The 21005-nt window shown below is 47.7% G+C and overlaps 1 protein-coding gene across 3 annotated transcripts in view; it reads left to right on the top strand.

The window, feature by feature from the left end:
- Window positions 1–21005, top strand: part of KCTD3 (potassium channel tetramerization domain containing 3) — a 529442-nt gene that overhangs the window by 204103 nt on the left and 304334 nt on the right. The window contains exon 2 of one of the 3 annotated variants that reach the window (XM_069608571.1): window positions 8661–8797. The exons of the other annotated variants lie outside the window; for them this stretch is intronic. Within the exon in view, the coding sequence (XP_069464672.1) occupies window positions 8731–8797 (67 nt within the window). The 5' untranslated portion in view covers window positions 8661–8730. The remainder of the gene's footprint in view (window positions 1–8660; window positions 8798–21005) is intronic. 3 annotated transcript variants of the gene reach the window in all.

The raw sequence follows: 21005 nt of genomic DNA on the forward strand, positions 1-21005 counted from the left end.
TTCCTTCCCAACCATTAGTCATCCCTAGTTTGGCACAATAGTCGGCTGAGGATATAGACAGGGTCATGAGGAGGATGTCCTTCATGGCCAACTTCTATGAAAAGGACTCTGCCTACTTTCAAAGTTTCCACTTCACTCCCCCACCACAGCACCCTCTGGGTCGCAGATCCCTGCTCCACCTGTTCAACCCCCCTACTAAAAGGTCTCGCCCGAGAATCCAGTGCAATGCACAGTCATTGATCTCTATGACCCGGACTCTGACCATGAAGACCTCTCTATTCAAGAGGCAGCTGACCCTTATTACGGGGATGATGCAGCGGACCCTTATTATGGGGGTGATGAAGACCCTGAGGTTTACCCCGAAGAAAATATGTATCCCGCAGACTCACCTGTTGATAAGGATCCTCCGGTCATGGACTCACCCATTGACAACCAAACCCTTCTAAATGAAGTGCTTGTCAAGGCGGCAGAACATTTTCAGATAGAAACCCAGGAGGTACAAGATAAGGATTTTGTAGAAGAGATCCTTGGGGATAAGAAGGCTGTTACGCAATTCATCCCTCTCCTCAAGTCCATTCAGCGAAAGATGCAGCCATCGCTGGAGACCCCTAATCTTACGCGGGCAGTGAACCCCCGCATAGAGAAACTGTTTAGACCTGCCCTATCCGACCCAATGTATATCAGAGGGCAACTGAAGCCCGATTCATTAGTTGTATCTACAACAAGGAAGAGGGCTGGTACTCCCCTAGCTTCCTCTGAGGCCCCGCCTGACAAGGAAAGCAAGAGACTTTACAAGATGGGCAGAAAGGTTGCTTCGTCTGTGGCATTCCAGACTAGGATTGCTAACAATTCGACCCTGTTGGCCAGTTTCAACTGCCACAAGTGGGATGAGGTCTCGGCCTTACTATCATCAGCCCCAGAACCACTTAAATCTCAGCTTGCCCAGGTGGCAGCAGAAGGCAGAGCAGTGTCAAGCTGCTTATTAAAAACCAATCATGACGCCACGGACAACGCAGACAGGATAATAGCAGAGGGAACTATTATTAAGCGTCACGCTTGGTTGTACCAATCGGGGTTCAAACCAGAGATGCAAGCTACCCCTTATCAACATGCCCGTTGAGCCCAATGTGCTCTTTGGCTAGGCTGTCGCGGACGCATTAAAGACGGCCAAAGAAGAATACGAGACTCAAGTCATTGGGCCAACTCACCAATAAACCTACTGGCTGGGAATTTTCGTCGCTCACGCAGCCAGAACTCTCAAAGGGGTTCCACTTATAGCCAAATCCAAGGTACTGCCTGGGGAAACAATCGAGGCCAGTCCTCCCAGAATTACCCAAGAGGTGCAAGCAGATCCCACGGACGCGGAAGAGGCAACTCCTCCTGAGGTGGCACTCCACCTCAAAAGCAGTGACTATCCGCTCCAGGTGCCCTCCCATGCCTCTCCATTAGGAGGGCGCATATCCAGCTTCACCCACGCATGGGAGGGAATCACCACAGACAGATGGGTGCTGTCCACTGTAACAGGCGGATACTGCATAGAGCTCCTTGCGCGACCCCACAACCGCCCACCACGACAAAAGACCCATTCCAAGGAACATCAGTGCATCCTCATCGAGGAGATTGCCACGCTTCTTCTAAAGGACGCCATCGAGGTTGTCCCGGCCAACCCGGTAAACAAGGGTATTTATTCAACCTACTTCCTTGTGCCAAAGAAAGATCTAACAATGCGCCCAGTATTAGATTTGCGCCCTGCAAACAAATATGTCAAGCCACAAAAGTTCTGCATGACTACGCTACAAGAGGTAATCCCCCTACTAAAAAAGGGGATTAAATGGCAACACTGGATATGAAAAATGCCTATTTTCATATTTCAATGTTTCCAGCGCACAGAAGATTCTTGTGTTTCAAAATAGCGAACCGGCACTACCAATTCAAAGTGCTGCCCTTCAGAATAGCCTCTGCTCCAAGGGTATTGGCGATGGTGGCAGCACACCTGTGTAGGGAGACAATCCCAGTGTACCCTTACTTGGACGACTGGCTGATTACAGGGGATTCTCCCCTAATTTGCAGAAAAAACATGAAAAGAATTATCAACCTTCTCTTTCAATTGGGCTTCTCCATCAACAAGAAAAATTATGCCTAGTGCCAAGCATGACCATACAGTTCCTAGGAGTGTCCTAGACACTTAAGAGGATTGGTCTTTCTGTCAGAGGTAAGAGTTCACAACATGTTACTGCAAATACCACATTATCAGGCCAGCCGCCAGATAAGGTGCGCAAAGCTATGCGTTTGCTAGGCATGATGGCATCTTAGATTTACCTGGTGCCACACGCGCGCATGCGACCCATTCAGGAGTGGTTGGCGAAACAGTGGTCTCGGGCAAGTGGTCAGTGGGACGATCTAGTGGTCGTTTTGCCAACACTAGTACAAAATCTTCACTGGTGGACAAGAGAAAACCTGTTGAAGGGGAATCCCTTCTACGATCCGGAGGTACAAGCGATTGACATGACGGACACATCGCTCACTGGGTGGGGGGCTCACTACCTTCACGACACAGCTCTGGGTCTGTGGCCTCATGCAACAACACAGAACCACATCAATCTACTAGAACCTCTGGCAGTATTTAAAGCCCTTCAGGCGTTCGAGTCTCACCTAGCGAACTAATCTGTGCAAGTCCTGACAGACAGCACTACAGCAATGTTTTACATCAACAAACGGGGGGGCACACGCTCTCCAAATCTGTCCAGGTTTGTGCAACAAATTTGGAAATGGGCACTCAAACGAAAAATATTCCTATCGTCACAGCACGTTGCAGGGGAACTCAACTCTCGCTCAGACTCATTGAGCAGAGATCCCCCTACCAGAAGAACACGAGTGGCAACTCCACGCAGGAGTCATAGAACACCTCTTCTCTCAATGGGGTTTCCCCACAATAGACTTGTTTGCTACAAACGAAAACAAGCAATGCCCAGACTTCGTATCCAGGTTCTGCCAGCCAGGTTCCAAGGGGAACACCTTATGGATGAACTTGTCAGGGAAATTTGCTTATGTTTTTCCCTCAACACCTCTAATGAGGAAGGTGGTGAACAAGATCCACAAAGAACAGTTGACGCTCATCCTAGTTGCTCCTATGTGGGCAAGACAACCCTTGTATCCACATTTGCCCAATCTGGCAATCTGCGATCCTATCAGACTCCTGTGCCCGTACAATCTACTCACTCAGCATAGGGGCCTAACATTGCACTCTCAACCCCACTCAATGAACTTGGCAGCATGGCTCATGAGGTCATAGTTTGGACATCTTAATCTGCCACAGAGATGTATGGATATCTTGAAGGAATCAAGAAAACCTAACACTATACACGGTTATTTTGACAAGTGGAGGAGATTTGTAATCTGGTGCCAGTCTAAACAAATTAATCCCATTGAATGTACCCCTTCACACATTCTAACCTACATGCTCCACTTGCTAGATGCAGGGTTAGTATTCAACTCCTTAAAGGTCCACATGGCGGATTTGTCAGCCTATACCATCTCCCACAATAAGGTCTCATGGTGGAAGGTCCCTGTCATCAAGCCATTCATGGAAGGAGTAAAGAGACTCCACCCTCCAATTTTTAACCCGCCGCCAGGATGGGATCTTAATGTTGTACTTGGTAAGCTCATGGGACCCCCTTTCGAGCCGATGCATACTTCTAGTCTCAAACACCTAACTTACAAGACTGCCTACTTAGTGGCTATCACTTTCATAAGAAGAGTTAGTGAAATACAAGCATTGTCAGTGCAGGACCCTTTCTTTGTTGTACACAAGGACAAACTGGTATTACGTACTCACCCTGGGTTTTCCCCTAAATTCATCTAAAAATTTCACGTAAACCAGTCTATTGAGCTACCGGCTTCCTTTCAGGAACCCACCAGCTCTGGTGAGGTAAAACTCCACACAATAGATGTGAGGAGGGCGGTCCTCTACTATGTAGACAAGACCAGACCGCTAAGAAAGACAGATCAACTGTTTGTCTCCATAGCGCCAGGCAGAGAAGGTGACCGCATTTCAAAGAATGCCATCTCTAGGTGGATAGAAGACACTGCCTTTTACACCCAGAGCTCACTCCACAAGGAGCACAGGAGCCACTTTGGCTTTCATTGCAGATGTCCCTCTAGACCGCATTTGCAAAGCAGCTACATGGAGTTCAATACACACTTTCACTCAGCACTACTGCATTGACACTCATTCCAAGACAGATACACAGGTGGGACAAGCGGTTCTAACACATCTGTTGACCCATGATCCTTCTCACACCCCACCACCTTCTTCTAACACTGCTCGCTAATCTATGCACAGCATGTGATCTAAGCAGATTCCACAAGCCTCAGAAGGGAAACATTACTCACTGTAACTGTATTTTTGATGCTTTTATCTGTATCTGCTTAGATTCACATGCAACCCACCCTTCCTCCCCTGGGTGCTTACGAGCTTGTCTGATACGTATCTGCTTGGATATAAGTGTACTCGCGCTACACCTCATGCTACCTCATGTCAGAAAAGTTACAATCTGAGGGTCCTCGATGCGTGAGGGATCATGGGTACAGTGGACGTCACACTAGGGATAGTATTACTGGCACGCCCTGTCAATGTCCCTTTTTGAGTTTCAAAAACAACAACTGTAATAGTCCGCAGCTTCCACTAGATGTCGGCCTACGCACATCATGGGAATAGAAGCAGATACAAGCATCATATCTCGAAACATGGCAAACGGGCGGGCACTCGCACAATGGCGCTGTGTCCCAAAAGTAGCTTCAGGGCATGTAAAGCATAATGGGCTTGGCCAAGATGTTCAGGGGTTTAAAAACAAAACTTTAATTTACAGCATGGTTAAAAAAATAGAGTGGAAAAGTCAACGTCAGTTGAAAGCCAAAGTTTTGTTGTATGCTCATCTTAATCATGTATTACAAAATACAGAGACAGGACTACAATGTATACACCAAATTCATTAGAAAACAATCTAGGACGACGTTTAATGAATATGTAATTAAAAATGTAAAGTTGTACATCACATTTGAATGCTATTACTTTAAACACATATCCTAATAATATTAGAAAACATGGTAACACATACAAAAAAAACTCAATTGATAATCTTATTCTCTGTGTGCAAATATAACTAACATGTTTTACTTATCCTTGACTGTATTCAGTCAAGGATAAGTAAAAAGGGCAGAAAAGATGTGTGCATGTTAACACATTGAAACCATCCTTTAAGATAAAGGTTTACTAAAAATAAACCAAATGTAAATGATGAAATGTTCAATTTATCAAAGACAAAGGTTGTATACGGAAAACGGGGAATTACCCTTCAAAAGCAATGCATACAAGTTGATGTACAGCTTGCGGCTTTGTTTTTTATGTAAAGTGAAACACTGAAAGGAAAGACTCAATGGTCATCTACAACACAAAGTTGGGAGACATCGAAATTTTATCCCTCAGGTAAAGTGCATATCCATAAAATAGAAGTTAAACATATAGGCCAATAAGGAATAGCCACAACTCAAACCACAATGGTATCGAAAGGCATGCATAGTGCAAATTACAAAGTGCATGAGAATATACATACCACATCCAAAAGAGTGGTGTAGTTCCACAACATGTGAAATGCATAGAATAACCTGAACTCATGGGATTATTTAATCCAATAAAGTGCATAGTGTATCACAGAAAATATATGAAAACTTGAAAGGTGCAGCATAGTGTAAATCATACTTTGACAATACCTTCAATAATCAAAAGGTACATTAAATTGATTTAAGATTATATAAATACTTTCACAGTATAAAATGCACTCATTATTATGAATAATATTATTGTTATTAGGGTATTTATTGAGCACAGACCAAGCTTCGAGAAGCAACAGGGTGCTTTAGAATCATAGGATTAAGAACAATGTTAGGGAGCAGAGAAACAATGGAGTGGGGATCTAACAACAGGGTAGGGAGGGCAATGGTCGGCAATGGGCCTACAAGTAACAAGGGAAGGCAACAGTGGGGATCAGATCACCCAGTCTCAGGTATTGTGGGTAGTGTATGGACATAGGTGTTCGGGGGGAGCCAATCATCATCATTATAGAGGAGGATCTTGTGGTCCTTCCTGAACTGTAGAAGCAAAGGGGTGAGCTGTATGTTGATGGGGAGGAGGTTCCAGAGTCTTGGGCTGTACACAGAGAGGGCCTGTTTTCTGTTTTATTGCTTCCTACACCGCCAGAGTTAAAGTCTGTACATGTCCTTACTTCTGGTGGATCGTAGGCCTCCGGAGGTGCCACCCTTCTCAGTGAGGAAGCTTGGAGATTTCAGGTTGACATCCTTGTAGATGATGCAACAGAATTTGAAGATGATACAGACTTGCAGCGGAAGCCAGTGCAGTTCGAAGTGATGTGGTTGAATTCCCAGAGCCCATTTTAGTCGTGCTGCAGCATGCAGGACAAATCTCAGGGGAGCCAGGGTAGTCGCAGAAAGGCCTTCCAAGAGGGCATTGCCACCATCCAGGTGGGAGAGGACCAAGGCTTGGACTGCAGTTCTGAAGTTGTTTTCTGGGATCAAGGGCTTGATTTTCCTCAGGAGAGAAATGTGGTACCAAGCCATTTATTTCGTCCTTGCTATGTACTGTTTGCAGGAGAGGTAGAGCTGCGTGTCATCTGTGTATTTGTGGATGTGGATGTTCTGTGGAGCAAGGAGGTTGTCAAGCGCTTCATATAAAGATTGTCTATCACAGGGAGAGGATGGATCCTTGTGGGTGTCCACAAGAGATGGGCAGAGTTGGTGATCTTAAGAAATCCATTTGTACAAACTGGTGTCGACTAGCAAGGTACGATTTGAACCAGCTGAGGATGATCTTGCTGGACCCCGGTGGCTTAGATTGTCAGTGAGTGTCTGGTGGTCGTCTATGTCAAAGGCTCCTGAAAAGTCAGAGAGCCAAGAGGCAAGGATGCCATCCATAAAAGTACATAAGATCATAGTGCAAGTGCCAAATGGGAAAGACTAGTACAATATAATATGAGAAATACCCACACAAAGGTTCTTTTCTTATATCATACTGATACTACAATCTCTGTAGAACTGTCAAATTGAATATACCCAATAAGAGGACAGAAAGTATACCAATGTGATTAAATGTGAGAACTGAACTGAATGAATAGACCAGTTATATAATAGCATTGCACCATTCTGTAGTGTTAAGTCCATTAGGTATTTTACAGTTGTTTTGGATAATAATCCTACTTTCCAATTGTCTTAATAGAGACTCTGTCACCACCCCATGGTTGTACTGTGACAGGGCTTAAATCAACCCATTTCATTAAATTACTATTCTGACTATGGATGTCATTGAAATGGATGCCTACTGGGAAGATGCTGTCAAACTTGTAGATAGCTCTAATATGTTTTATGTCACACATTTTCAATTTGCGCATAATTTAATTTAAAGTTTAGAACATGGTACAAAAGACCATAAACCACATGGCCAGTATTACAATCAATATGGTCTCTGATGTAATCAGTCCATCGTACATTGTCCATATCGAAAACTGTAGTTGCGATATTCTTCTTACAAATGGAACATGTGCCAGAAGATGTAGACCTCATGCATACCCCACTAATGAATGCATTTTCAGATGTGAAAAAATAACTTCTCATTAAGAAATCTCCAAAATTCTTTCCTCTCCTAAAATAAAAATAGGAGTGTCTTTTGACATTGACTTTAAGGAAGCATCTTGAATGAGCAGATACCAATGTGTACGTATAATCATAACTGTTTGGGATTGTATGCTATGAGTTGTGATAAATCTCATAATAGAGTCATTGGGGGGCATTACGACCCTGCGGTAGCCGTGCCAGTAAAAAGGTAGCCGCGCTGCCAGAGTTGTTTTTTTCCGACGCCTGGGTTCAAGGACCAGCGGGGCTGTATTGCCCCGGTGATTCCACATTTCCAGGCGCCAGAAAAAGTATCTCCCCATTCCCATTCCAGTCCCATAGGACTCTGGGAATGGTGAGGACGGTAGCACCGGCACCATTCATAATGGTGCCTGCTACAGTCAAAGTCTGCCCCTCAGGCACACCTGGTTTGCTTTCAATTCCAGAAGAATGAGCACTGTGAACACCACGATAAGGGGCAATCTCCAGGCACTGCTCCCCGTTGAATGTTTGCTTGGTCCCACAGAGCCCCAGCACCCGGACTCTACTCCTGTGAACCATTAACGTGCTGCATGCAAACAACTTCCCGCTGCATCCTTTGGCCTCTCTGCTGCTGCTCCCTCCACGCCAGAGCTTCTCTTGGTTCACCTTCTCCTGGTCCTCACCCTCCTACAACTAGGTTGGCTTTTTATACACATGCAGCCCCTTAACAGGCTGCAGGTGGTGTTGTACAATTAGCCCTGCCTGTCCATCATTACGAGGACATGCCTGACCTCTATTACTCACAGCAGGCATCTTCCTCATCCCATTCCCAGAGTGGGAGCCGTTTTGTCACAAAAGGATGATGGGTTTGAACATCCAATCTTGTATATCAGCAGGACGCTCATCCCCAGAGAGAAAAACTATTCAGTCATTGTGTTACAGGCATTGGCAATCAAATGGGCCATAATTAATCTGAAATATTATCTTTTGAGCCATAGGTTTCGCCTTGTGACAGACCATTCTCCTCTAGTCTGGATCAGCCAAAGAAAATAATCCAATCCTTGGATAATGCACTGGTTCTTAGACCTTCAACCATATTGCTTCACAGTGGAACACCGGAAAGGCAGAGAGCAAGGTAATGTTGACTTCCTCTCCTGGTTCCCATGTGAAGCCCCTCGGTCCAACCCACATTGGCGAAGGGTATGCGGGAAACCTGAGGGCAGTCTTACTCCTATTCCTCATGGGTTCCCTACACAGGCAGCCAGGGAATAGCCATCACTGTTGGATCCTGACCCTGGGTGTGAACAAGCGAGGGAGGATCACCTGGGTGGAGGGTCTGTGAGGACTGGGAGTGGGATGCCTTTTTGAGAGCCATGGTATTACTCTTTTCCTATGAATGATCAACCCAACCCTTACCACGCCTTTACGGAGTATTTTGACTCCATTCCCCTGACTTCCTCATGTGTGACTGTTACAAGTACTGGGACAAAGAAGAGGCAACTAGGAGCTTTGGGATTCTGCAGCGAACTTCACCCTGCAGCTGGTAGGACCACCGCCTTTCATTCGCCTCCTGGTCCCGTCTGCTCTTCTTCCATGGTCGTGCCATCTTTCTGGGTTTTCCTGCCCTTCCGTTCTGCTGGTCTTGCTCGCTTCGGTTGTTCTTCTCGCCTTGCTCTCTGGGTGCTCTCTTGCGCTGCCTTTTATCCCAGTGGGGAAAGGTAACAGGATTCAGGTGAGAGTCATTAAGATTAAGTGCCTGACTCTGCCTGACCCTGATGTTGTGACATGTCAAACGGACTGGCTGTGTGTGAGTCTGTCTTTCCCTGAAGAACTTTGTTCGTACAGCAGATTATGTGTAGGAAAGGGGGGGTGGGTAACATTCCTTGATAGTCCATGGAAAGAGGGTGTTCTACAGAAAAATGGGGACATGGATACTGTGTCTCTCTCCCCATGGACCCCTCATCCAGGTGATCCTCCTGTACTGGTCCACCCCCAGCAACTGGATCCAAAGGTGATGGCTGTGTCCTGGCCATCTGAATGACAGCTCCCAAGGGACTGAACAGTGAGACACCCTTTGGTTTCTTACATACCCTTCCCCTATGCGAGGTAGACCTACCTGGTTTCCTCCAGGGTCCTACTACCGTTGGACCCCTCATCCAGGTGATCCTTCTGTACTGGCCCACCCTCAGGAACTGGATCCAAAGGCGATGGCTGTGTCCTGGCCATCTGGATGACAGAGCCCAAGGGACTGAACAGTGAGACACCCTTTGGTTTCTTACATACCCTTCCCCTATGCATGGTAGACCTATCTAGTTTCCTCCAGGGTCCTGCTCCCGTTGGACTCTTGGGGGACGAGAGGTAGATATGTTAAAAGTTTAAAAAGGATATACTGGGCTCCAACCCAGGCCTCCCTATCGCTGATACCTACACCAGTGCCTCCGCCAAGGAAACTCTCACCGACATCCTCTTTGTTATTCCTTCGCCAGCCTATGGACCTCTCATATGGTCTCTGTGCTCTCTCCTTTCTCCTCTTCTCCCATTAATGGTGGCACCCGTTGGGACGCCCTCCTGCCCTCCTTCCACTCTTCCAAGGTCATCCTTAATGTTTACTCGAATGGGACCGTCTCGGTCCAAGGTCCTCAGGCCAACCTTCACCTCTGTGATAGACGCTTCCCGTGCCTCATCAATTTCCTTTCTTCTCCTGCTGTCCCCTCTCCCCTTCCTCGGCTACCTTGCCTCCCCCTTCTGCCTCCTCATCAGCTACCTACCTTCTCCCTCCCTCTCTGCCCCCTCTCGGGCACCCTCTACACCTCCGAAGGGCGTACCTCTGATCTGTACCCCTCCTCGGAAGGCCTTCAAGGATGGCAACCTTCTCCATATTGCCACTCTTAACTCTCGCTCTGCTGTCAAACACTTCTCGGACATCTGCCGCCTTCTGGAAGAACGTGACCTTGATGTCCTCGGTCTCACCGAGACACGGTTCACGGCCAGCTCTGTCACTAGCTTTGACACGCTCCTACCTGACAGCCACAAGATCCTCTCAGCGCCCAGGTCCAACCGCTCTGGAGGGGGTGTAGCTCTGATCTTCCCAGAGTGGATTCCTGCCTCTGTCATTCCCACACAGGCCTAATCCACTTCCAAATGCCTCGTCTGCAGGCTCTCTCTCTCTCTCTCTCTCTCCTAGCCATTCCCTTACTGTGGCTACTATCTATCGGCCACCTGGTCAGATCTCCTCCTTCCGCTCTGAGTGGGCGGGCCTCTCCTCCCCACTCCTGGCCTAGACTACTGAAGTCCTCCTTCTTGGAGACTTCAACATCCACCTGGATGCCTCCTGTGCTCCCGCTGGACTCGTTCGTGACCTCTGTGACTCTCTCTCACTCATTATTCTCCCCTGAGGCCCGACTCACTCTGCAGGGCACACTCTGGATGTTCTTATCTCCTCTGACCTTCCCCTCTCTGTCCCCCTCTCCACTGTGCTCTCCTGGAGTGATCACTTTCTCCTATCCTCTCACCTCACCCTCTCTAACCCTCAGGCCAAGCCACCTCAATCACTGCCACCCACCTTCTCGGTCATCCGACCCATGAAGCGTGTGTCAGTTGAGGCTTTCGCCACCACCTTCTCACCCCTCATCCCCCTTTGGCTGACTCTCACCCTGACACAGCCCTCTTCATGCTCCACTCTTCTATATCTGATACTCTTGATATCCTTGCCCCTGTCATGGGAATCCGCATGAAGCCCAAAGCCAAGTGTAACTCCTGGTATGACTCGGATCTCGTCACCCTAAAACGCAAGTGCAGGGTGGCCGAGAGGAAATGCGTGCTTCATGTTCATCCTCTGACAAACTGGCCAGCCGCCTGCTGCAAAGGCAATTCCGGCTCTCCATCCTCACCAAGAAGAGAGCTCATATCCAAGCCTGCATATCTGCGGCATCTAACAACTCGGCTGAACTCTTTAAAATCTTTAAGGAACTGGCCAATCCTGCCGCAGTCTCTACCTCTCCTGGACCTTCCCAGGCCCTCTGCACGGCACTGGCTTCTCACTTCATTTCTAAAACTCAGGACATATTGTCCTTACTCTCCTCCTATTGCCTCCCTCCTTCCATTTACTGCTCCTCCTCTGGCCCTTCTGCAGCCACCCCCTCTCCCTCCTTCTCTTACTTTCCCCTTTTCTCTGCAGACGAGGTTTCTAGACAAGTCCTAGCTATGAAAGTCCTGTCGAAAAAGGTTCACCCCTGTCCCTCCAAAACTATCAAGGACCATATCGACTCCCTGGCTTCTGCCCTGGCTGATTTCTGCAATCACTCCTTCGCCACTGCAGTCTTCCCATCCCCCCTGAAGCACTCCCTTGTGCACCCTCTTCTTAAGAAACCCTCTGCTGACCCCTCCTGGCCGGCTAACTATCGCCCAATCTCCATCACTCCCTTCCTGGGCAAGCTCCTGGAGAAACTGACCATGTCCCAGCTTAATCTCCACACCGAATCTGTTGGTTGTCTTAATGACCATCAGTCTGGCTTCAGAGCCGTCAGAAGCACGGAAACTGCTCTCCTGAACATCTGTGAAGACCTGCTCTCCAACCTCGACTCCAACACCCCATGTGTCCTCATCTTGCTTGATCTCTCTTCTGCCTTTGACACTGTCAACCATGCCATCCTGCTCAACCGTCTCCGTGATAACCTGGGTATCACTGGTCATGCTCTGGCGTGGCTGATCTCTTTCCTCTCCGACCGACCCTCCCAGGTCCAACTCGGGTCCTTTCTCTCTGATATCTTTTTCTCTACCTGTGGTGTCCCCCAGGGATCTAACCCCTCTCCCTGGCTTTTCAACCGATACTTGGCACTCCTTGCCCACCGCATTGCCGCTCTCTGCCCCAACTTTCAGTGCTATGCGGATGATACTCGGCTCATTTTCAGGCTACCCTTGGCCACCTCCTCTCCTTCCCTCATCTCTGACTGTTTGTCTGCTATCCAGGAGTGGTGTGCCGCCAGTGACCTCTGCCTTAATGCCAGTAAGACTGAGATTTTACTCCTTGGCGCACACACTCCCTCCTTCACTGCATCTCTTTGGCCGGCCTCTCTTGGCCCTCTTCCTGCTCCCACCTGCAAGGCCAAAAACCTCGGGGTCATCTTCGACTCCATGCTCTCCTTCTCTCCTCACATCTCTGATGTCTCTAAGAAGTCACACTACCAGCTGCACCTCCTCAGAGGTATTCTCCCTTTCCTCTCCTTCCCCCAGAAGCTCACCGTCTCTAGAGCCCTTGTTCTCTCTAGGCTGGACTATTGCAACAGCCTCTAAATATGCCTGCCTCTACTCTCCGCCCTCTGCAACTTATCCAGAACAGGACTGCGAGACTTGTCCTTGGCCTCAAGTCCAGGGATCGTATCTCTCCAGGACTGAAATCTCTGCACTGGCTCCCAGTGGCTGCAAGGATTAAGTTCAAAACCTTCTGCATTGTCCACAAGGCCTTCTGGGGCCTGGGGCCGCAATACTTTCAACTCTCTCTTCCCAAATATCTTCCTTCTTGAGATCTATTTGCTCATCCGCCTCCAACTCCCTCAGGGTCCGTCGCTTCTCCAAGCACCGAGTTGGTGGTAGATCTCTCTACTCGGCAGGGGCCTCTCTCTGGAACAGCCTTCCTGCCTCCCTGAAACTTGAGGAGAACCATCTCCGGTTCCGAAAGCACTGCAAAACCTTCCTCTTTGCTTCTGCTTTCTCTCCCCCTCTCCGTTGCTGAATTCCTGGCTGAAACTGCACTGGCTACCTGGCCACCCTTTGTGACCTGGGGCCCAGGCCCCGCCATTTGCACACCTGTACTGCCTCCCTGGCAACCCTCGCACGTGGGAACTGTATTCTGTATCCCTACAGTCCCCCACCAGCACTTATGTCTACTCTTACTCTGCACTTGCCACCATCCTGCCGTTATTTTTCTTATTTATTCTAATATCCATGTACTGCACTTTCCCCTCTCCCATGTACTGCACTTTTCCCCTCTCCCTTCCCCCTCGCACTTTTCCCCTTCCCCCTTCCCATGCACTTGCGCGATCTGAATGACACCTGGCCTAGTAAGATCGTTGTCTGTCTTCCCTCTGTTCCCCCTCCCTTGCCTCGTCGCGCCTCGAAACACTTGTGTATAGGCGCGTTATTAATGCCATATCATATATCATATCATATGTCTACGGGATCTCGCATGATTTTTTTCAGCCTTGCTGAAGTAAGATGTTAATATTAGTCTCTTGGGTATACCCTCTAACTAGGTGTGGAGGGATTGGTTCTGGATATTTCTGAGTTGACCTTTGATAGAGTATAGGATGTGAGGAAGGCATGGTATCGCAAGTAGAGATTGACACAATATTAACAGTTTAGACAAACTTTATTTTTGGTAAAATGGATGGAGAAACTCCTATCTGGTCCTAGACCTAAGATGGGAGCTCACTCTACCATATAAAGAAAAAAGAAAACAGTCCTAGTCAGTCGTGTCACAAAATCATAATCAGTTAAACTAATAAACCTAATGCCTGCCCTAACTCGAATACAAAAATGTGTATAGGTAAATGTGCTTTTCAAAGGAAAATCAATGTGGAACAAAAATGTCAGAATGTCAAGTTTTCTATGGCCGTCTCCCCTTCCCCACGTTCTATGGCACATGGGTTTAAGGTGCCACTTGGACACACTCTGTCTGGTGGACACTTCAGCAGCTGGTTCTGTCTTTCAAAATCTCTTGGTAATGCAGACAATGTCTCTCAATAGTTCATCAATGGCTGCCCCCACTCGGGCTCAAGCCAACAAAGCCTCTTTTCATCACTTACTTTCTCAGGGTTCGCTTCCCCTGTGGTTTGCTAGCACCTTGTCAAGAACTTTCACTCAGACTTTCGTATGGGCCTTCATCCTTTGCCTGACCACTCGGTTACTCTGTATCCTTATCTATTCCTTTCATCTATGTTGCTTAATCTTCACTCGCGTTTCATTTTCATTACACGCAGCCTTCAGCTTCTGACACAATTGTTGCAAGCACTCCACAACACAAACCGGTCTTGACTCACTGGTTGCGGTGGGATTATTGCTATTTTTGCGGCTTTTCAACTAAAGTCAAGGCCGTGGCTCTCTCAATCTGCTGGTACCTCCTCAACTCCGCTGTTCACCCAGGAGAGCAGCTTTCAGCCTTTTGGCACGGGATACATTAGTCTTTCCAACTGGGCTGGCTCTCATAACCTTCTCGGCCTCTTGGAGTTCTCACATTCTGGCAAATAAAGGGCTTTCGCTTGCAGCCTCTCTACCCTGGTTCTCTGACCTCTCGCTCTCCTACGCTTGGTCAGCCACCTCTGTGGACAAGCAGCTCCTTGGTGCCTTTTTCCTCGCTCAATAGGTACAGTTCACACTTCAACAGGTCTCCGTCGGCTGGGTCTCGGACCTGTCTTCCACTTTAGTTCAGTATTGACAGTAGGGCTCCCTCATCCAGACCAGTGCATTTTATCTCAAAAGTTCACAGATCTTCCTCAGCCGAGCTTGGACCTGTTTAGGCCTCCTTCAGCCGGGTTCAGGCATTTTTCTCAAAAAGTTAACAGATCTCCCCCAGCCGGGCTCTGGCCTTTTACTCACAGTTTCTCAAAAGACATGGTTTTGGATTTCCAATCCCAGAAGGCATCTGTCTTTATTTTGCTCCCACTTCTCTCGCTCCCCAAAACACCATTCTTGTGGGAGCAGCAGGAGCACAAGGGGATGTTTACCTGTTTGGCACAGGGGAGGAGCTCTGATGTCTGTGCTGCCAGGCAACCCCAGCTGCCCCTGGGTTTGGTTTCCTGGAGGCACAGCTTTTACTCCACATTGCAGCCTACCCAGCACACTCGGGCTCAGTGTCTGGGTAGTTCTTCCTCCAGGCCTTCCAGGCTCCTTCCAGCTCCATCGTTTTCTCTTAGGCCTCTCTTCACCCTTCTGCATCCCCATCTCGCTCAGAGTGTGTCTCAGCACTCCACCTTTTATACTGTTGGGGAGGAGTAGAAGTGTCAGGTGTGAGGAATTGTCCAGCCCTGCCTGACTCTGCCTGACCTTGTTAATGGGAAAAGATGGAGACCGCCCATAGGAACTCATGGTGTATTGGTCCCTATGGGTAATCTCCATCGCTCTCGTCTGCCTCATCCTGGTCTTGAGAAACAGTATTGGGGAGGAATTATGGGGATTGTAGTTGTCGGGAAGGAATGTATCAAAATCATGGGGGGTTCTTATCAGGGTGAAGGGGGTGTATATACAAAGGTGGTTTTATTTTCCTTTTGTGTTTCTTTATTGTTATAGAAGTATACTGGTGTTTGATGGGATTTGATTGACAGTATCCCATAATGACAGAGGGTGTGTTGGGTCGGGGAGTGTCAAAGGGGGGAATACTGCTTCTCGCCCAGGGGCGTTCCTCCCATAATCTCCAAGGGTCCCCTTCCCAAGTGATCCTCCCTCGCTTGTCCACCCACCAATGGAGTAATATCGGATCATATATACCCCTCCAGGAGCACCCGTCAGGGATGCCCCTTCTCCCCTATCCAATTTGCCGTCGCAATGGAACACTTGGCCTGCCATATTCACAAACAACTTGCACATCGTGGAATCGAGAGTTCACACGCACGTCTCAGTTGTGTCATTGTATGCCGACGATATTTTATTTTACATCGGACCTACCAGGTTGAACCTTTCACCCCTGACTCACAAGATAGTTTGATTCGGGGAACGCTCGGGCTCAAGATCAACTGGACTAAATCTGAAGTGCTCCCCCTGACACCAGGGGTACAGCAGACAGATGTGGGTAACGAGTTCAGGTGGTGCCCCCAAGGGATACGCTATTTGGGGATCAAGGTGTCCACGAGGGTAAGCGATCTTTACAGCAATAATTATCTGAAAGTGCTGGACACATTAGAACAAAAAGTGTAATCATGGATCCTACCACCAATATCCAAGGATGCCCTCATAGCCCTAGCCAAAATGGTAGCTCTCCCCCCAAATTACTTTACATATTCAATAACGTTCCCATATGGGCCCCTGTGCAGTACTGGACTTGTATCCGGAGTTGGATGACCCGGCTGGTTTGGGCAGGTAGACCACCCCGGATAGTTTATGACACCCTTACAAGATCTTACAAACAGGGCGGACTGGAATACCCCGACATGCATTTATACTACCTGGCGGCTCAGGCCCAATACATAGCAGAATGGAGGACCCCCGCTGTTGACTCATAATTTCAATTAGCCAAAGCAATTAATGTCCCGAATGATTTGATGGGAATGATCTGGGGATACAGAGGTGCGGTACCCTGGTGCGAAATTCAACCCATCGCCGTGTCATGCAAGGCCTGGGAACAAATTGGTCAAACCATGGGGACAGAGTCCTGCTACCTCCCTGAGCTCCCTGTATACAAAGTAATAGAACTCCAACTAATACATGAAAGATCCTTCCAAGTACATTTCCAGGCCCTCTGGGTGTAGACCCTAGGTGATGTGGTACAGGATGGTCAATTTATTGAATGGGAGGTAATCCGAACAAAGGGGGAACAGAACGCTGTCACTCTATGCCTGTTTTATAGACTCTGAGAAATACTAAAGGCCACATGGCCCGAATTTTCTTTGGCCCCCACCTCCCACCCTGCACAACAATACATGATTAAACCACTAACAAGAAACGTGTCTCAACTATATACAGGTTGGTTAGAGTGGGGAAAGCGGCAATGGAAAACCCCCACAGATGCACTAGGTACACCACTGAGCGAGGAACACTGGAAAATTGTTTGCATGCAATGTCAGACTCTATCCATGAACTGCCAGTTCAGATTAATACACTACAAGTTTCTGCACCAAGTATACTATACCACCCTCAAATTACATAGACTGTATCCTGACAGATCATCCTTGTGTAAAAGAGGAGTTACTGAACCAGCAGACTTTCATCATGTAGCCTGGTCCTGCCCGCACATTAGTACTTTCTGGGAGAAGATTGAAGGGGCAATGTCCGCAATGCTCCCCTCAACACAGACTTACTCACTGGAACTGTGGCTCCTGGCCCTAATTACAGAAGGATCCCGCACTGTAAACAAGCTACTAGGAATGGCCTCAGTCACAGCCAGATACCTGGTGGCAAGGTGCTGGGGGAAAGACAACACCCCCACATTTCAGAAAAGGCTGGAGACTATGCATACATGTGAACAAAGGGAAACTAGATATGCCTCAACTCTTCCAATCAGTAGAAGACAGTTTGACTATTGGCCGCCCTTCCGTCAATACTACCTGGAGGCGCACCAAAGGACACAAACCCCTGAGGTGTTGCCATAAAAGAGCTTCACTGAGCCCTGACCTGCCAAGCCTGGGACGGCCCAGAGCATGACGTGTCCTATCCGGGACATGAAACACGAGTAATGCCCCAAATACAGTACACATACAACTGAGAAACAGACAGAAATGCCCTCGGAATGAGACTAGAAAAGCTCCAAGATATCCTCGGATGAGGAATAGGTTGTCTCAATACTGCCTGCATGATGCGGTAGAACAGAACTAAAGAGTTCAACGGTAACGCCAGAGGAGGAAACGGCGTGAGCCGGGAGGATGGATGAGGGAGGGGTTGTTCGGGGACAAAAAAGTGAATTGTGGTCTACTTGTTTTGTAAAACCAATAAAGAAAGTTTTTTTTTTAAAGTTCTACCTCAGGTCTTCTGGGGAGTCACAGTAGAGTTAGCCCCAAAGAAAAATGTTTCAGGAAAGGAGGGACTTAAAGCGCCAGGTCTAATAAAGTATTGGTATGGTCTGATTCTTAGGACTATCCGATCCCGCTGTTGGATGTTATAATGAGAGACCAACAGAGCATCCAAAGGACCTGAGCTTTGAAAAATAAGTCTTATCGGTTGACTGGGATATGTAGTTGGCACATAACGCTTCCTTAAGCGTAAAAATATGATCTGACTTGTTAATTTCAATAATTCTATTTCCCCCCTCCACTGGTATGACTATCACTAACATGGGTTCTACATTTTTATCAATTGAGTCACGTCCCACTCCTGACACCATATATAAGGAAGGCATGGTTATCAGAAGTACAACAGTACAATCCAATGCTGATTTTTTTTTTAACATTATATGGGTGAAAAAACAACGCCTACCCTAAATCTGAGATGGGAGCAAGCTACGACCTTCAAAGTAATGAAAGCCCTTGTCAGTTGTCTTCAATGGTAGGGTACTAATATCCCCACTTCCCTCCTCAACCTCCTCACCTGGAGTGTCCGAGTCTTCCTCCACTGGACTGAGGCTTCGATGTGCTCTGTAATCCTTCTTTTCTTTTTTTCTCTGCTGATTGCGTCCCCCACAGGAGGAAGCCACAGTGAGAGTGGGAAGACACGCCCTGGCCGTGACCCCCTCCCTGGAGGGACAGAAAGGGGAAAAAAAAGCCATTTGAATACCATGGGATGAAAGAATAAACCCTAAGTAAGGGACTGATGAAACTCTGAAAACGCACTTTTCCCGTTTGGCCAATAAGTGATGCTCTTTCAGGCGCTTCAGTATTTCGGTGATGTGGAGGAGATGTTCTGTCATGGTGCGAGAAAAAACCAGTATATCATCCAGGTATACGACTACCGACACGAATAATAGATCTGAGAATATTCGGTCGATAAACCTTTGGAAAATGGCTGGAGCATTAACCAGGCCGAAAGGCATCACGTGGTATTCGTATAGTCCAAAAGGTGTTCTAAACGCGGTTTTCCATTCATCTCCAGAACGTACTCTGAGTAAATGATAGGCATTGCGCAGATCCAATTTGGAAAATACTGTTGCACCCTGGACTGTTTCCAGGATGTCCGGGATAAGCGGCATAGGGTACCTGTCCTTTATAGTGACATTGTTTAAACCCCTGTAGTCAATGCAGGGCCTGAGGTCTTTCGAATCCCGCTTAGGAATAAAAAACAACGGGGCCCCTGCTGGAGATTTGGAAGGTCTGATGAGACCGTTGCATAAGTTGTCGTCCAAATAACTCCGCAGAACTTCCTTTTCCATCTTTGACAATGCAAACATCCTGCCGAAGGGCACTAAAGCATTGGCAACCAAATCAATGGCACAGTCCACGGGTCTGTGGGGAGGCAATGTTATAGGAGCAACTTCTGCGAAAACTGTGGAATATTCTTCCAAGACTTTGTCCAAGGAATGAACCCCAATGGTCGTGTGAAGAGATGTGGAAGAGATGTTTACTTCCTGGTAATGTGCTTCTTGAAAACAATGGACTTGGCAATAGTCGGAGTTGAAATGCATACTGTTCGACTTCCAGTTCACACTGGGATTGTGTTGACGCAGCCAGATGATTCCTAATATCAAAGGGAAGTGGGTGGCTCAAATAATGTCAAAGGTTATGACTTCCGAATGTTGGAGAATGGTAAGTGATAGAGGTTCAGTAGTCTGGACAATGGGTCCTGAACTCAAAGGCTTACCGTCCACCCCTTCGACTTTTTGGCTGTGTCTGCGATCGATCCGTTTAGCTCCAACCTTGTCCACCCAGAGAGTGTCAGCAAAGTTCCCTGCAGCCCCGCAATCCCGAAGAGCCAGAGTCTCCAATTGGTTGCCATGAATGGTAACTTTCACTGACATAACCATCAGGTGGGAGTCTTCTGTAGTGTCCGAATATTCAGTCGACATGGTAACATAGGGTCTAGAAGAATGCCCTCGACAGCCCGTCACTTCTAGGATCGAGGGTTCTCGTTTTCCGCCGGTTTGTGGGAGAGTTCTGTACAATTTCGTACTGTGCGACGATCCGAAGCGCAGTAAGCACATAGGCCTAGTTCTCTTCTCCTTTTTCTTTCTTCAGAGGTCAATGATCGACGAGTGGCATCAATCTGCATGGGTTCGTCGTGATGTTTTGGCGCAGGTGACGGAGGTGAGGAGGTCCGTGCAAAAGAGGACCGTGTCTTGCGTCTCTCTTGACGTCTTTCTTGCAACCTGAATTCCATCTGTAGTGCAGCAGTCATTAGTTCTTGTAGGGTAGAAGACCGAGGAAAGTGAGCCAATTCATCTTTTAGCTCCTCTCTGAGACCACGGCGGAACAATATGAATTGTGATTGTTCGGACCAACCGGTCTCCATTGCCAGTCTTTTGAATGTAGAAATATATGATAGCACGTCGGATTGCCCCTGATGAACGTCCAGTAAATCTTCTCCTGCTGCCATGGATATTTCAGTTCTCTCAAAGGTGCGTTTTATTAAATCTACAAATGCATCAAAATTCTGGAGCACTGGATCAGCTCCTGTGACGAGAGGGGTGGCCCAAGCAAGGGCGTTCCCTGTCATGTTTGATATTAGGAAACCGACTTTAGCATGGTCAGATGAATAAGTGCGGGTTCTAA

Source organism: Ambystoma mexicanum, chromosome 4q (assembly GCF_040938575.1).
Source record: "Ambystoma mexicanum isolate Mex_15411 chromosome 4q, UKY_AmexF1_1, whole genome shotgun sequence".
NCBI lineage: Eukaryota > Metazoa > Chordata > Amphibia > Caudata > Ambystomatidae > Ambystoma > Ambystoma mexicanum.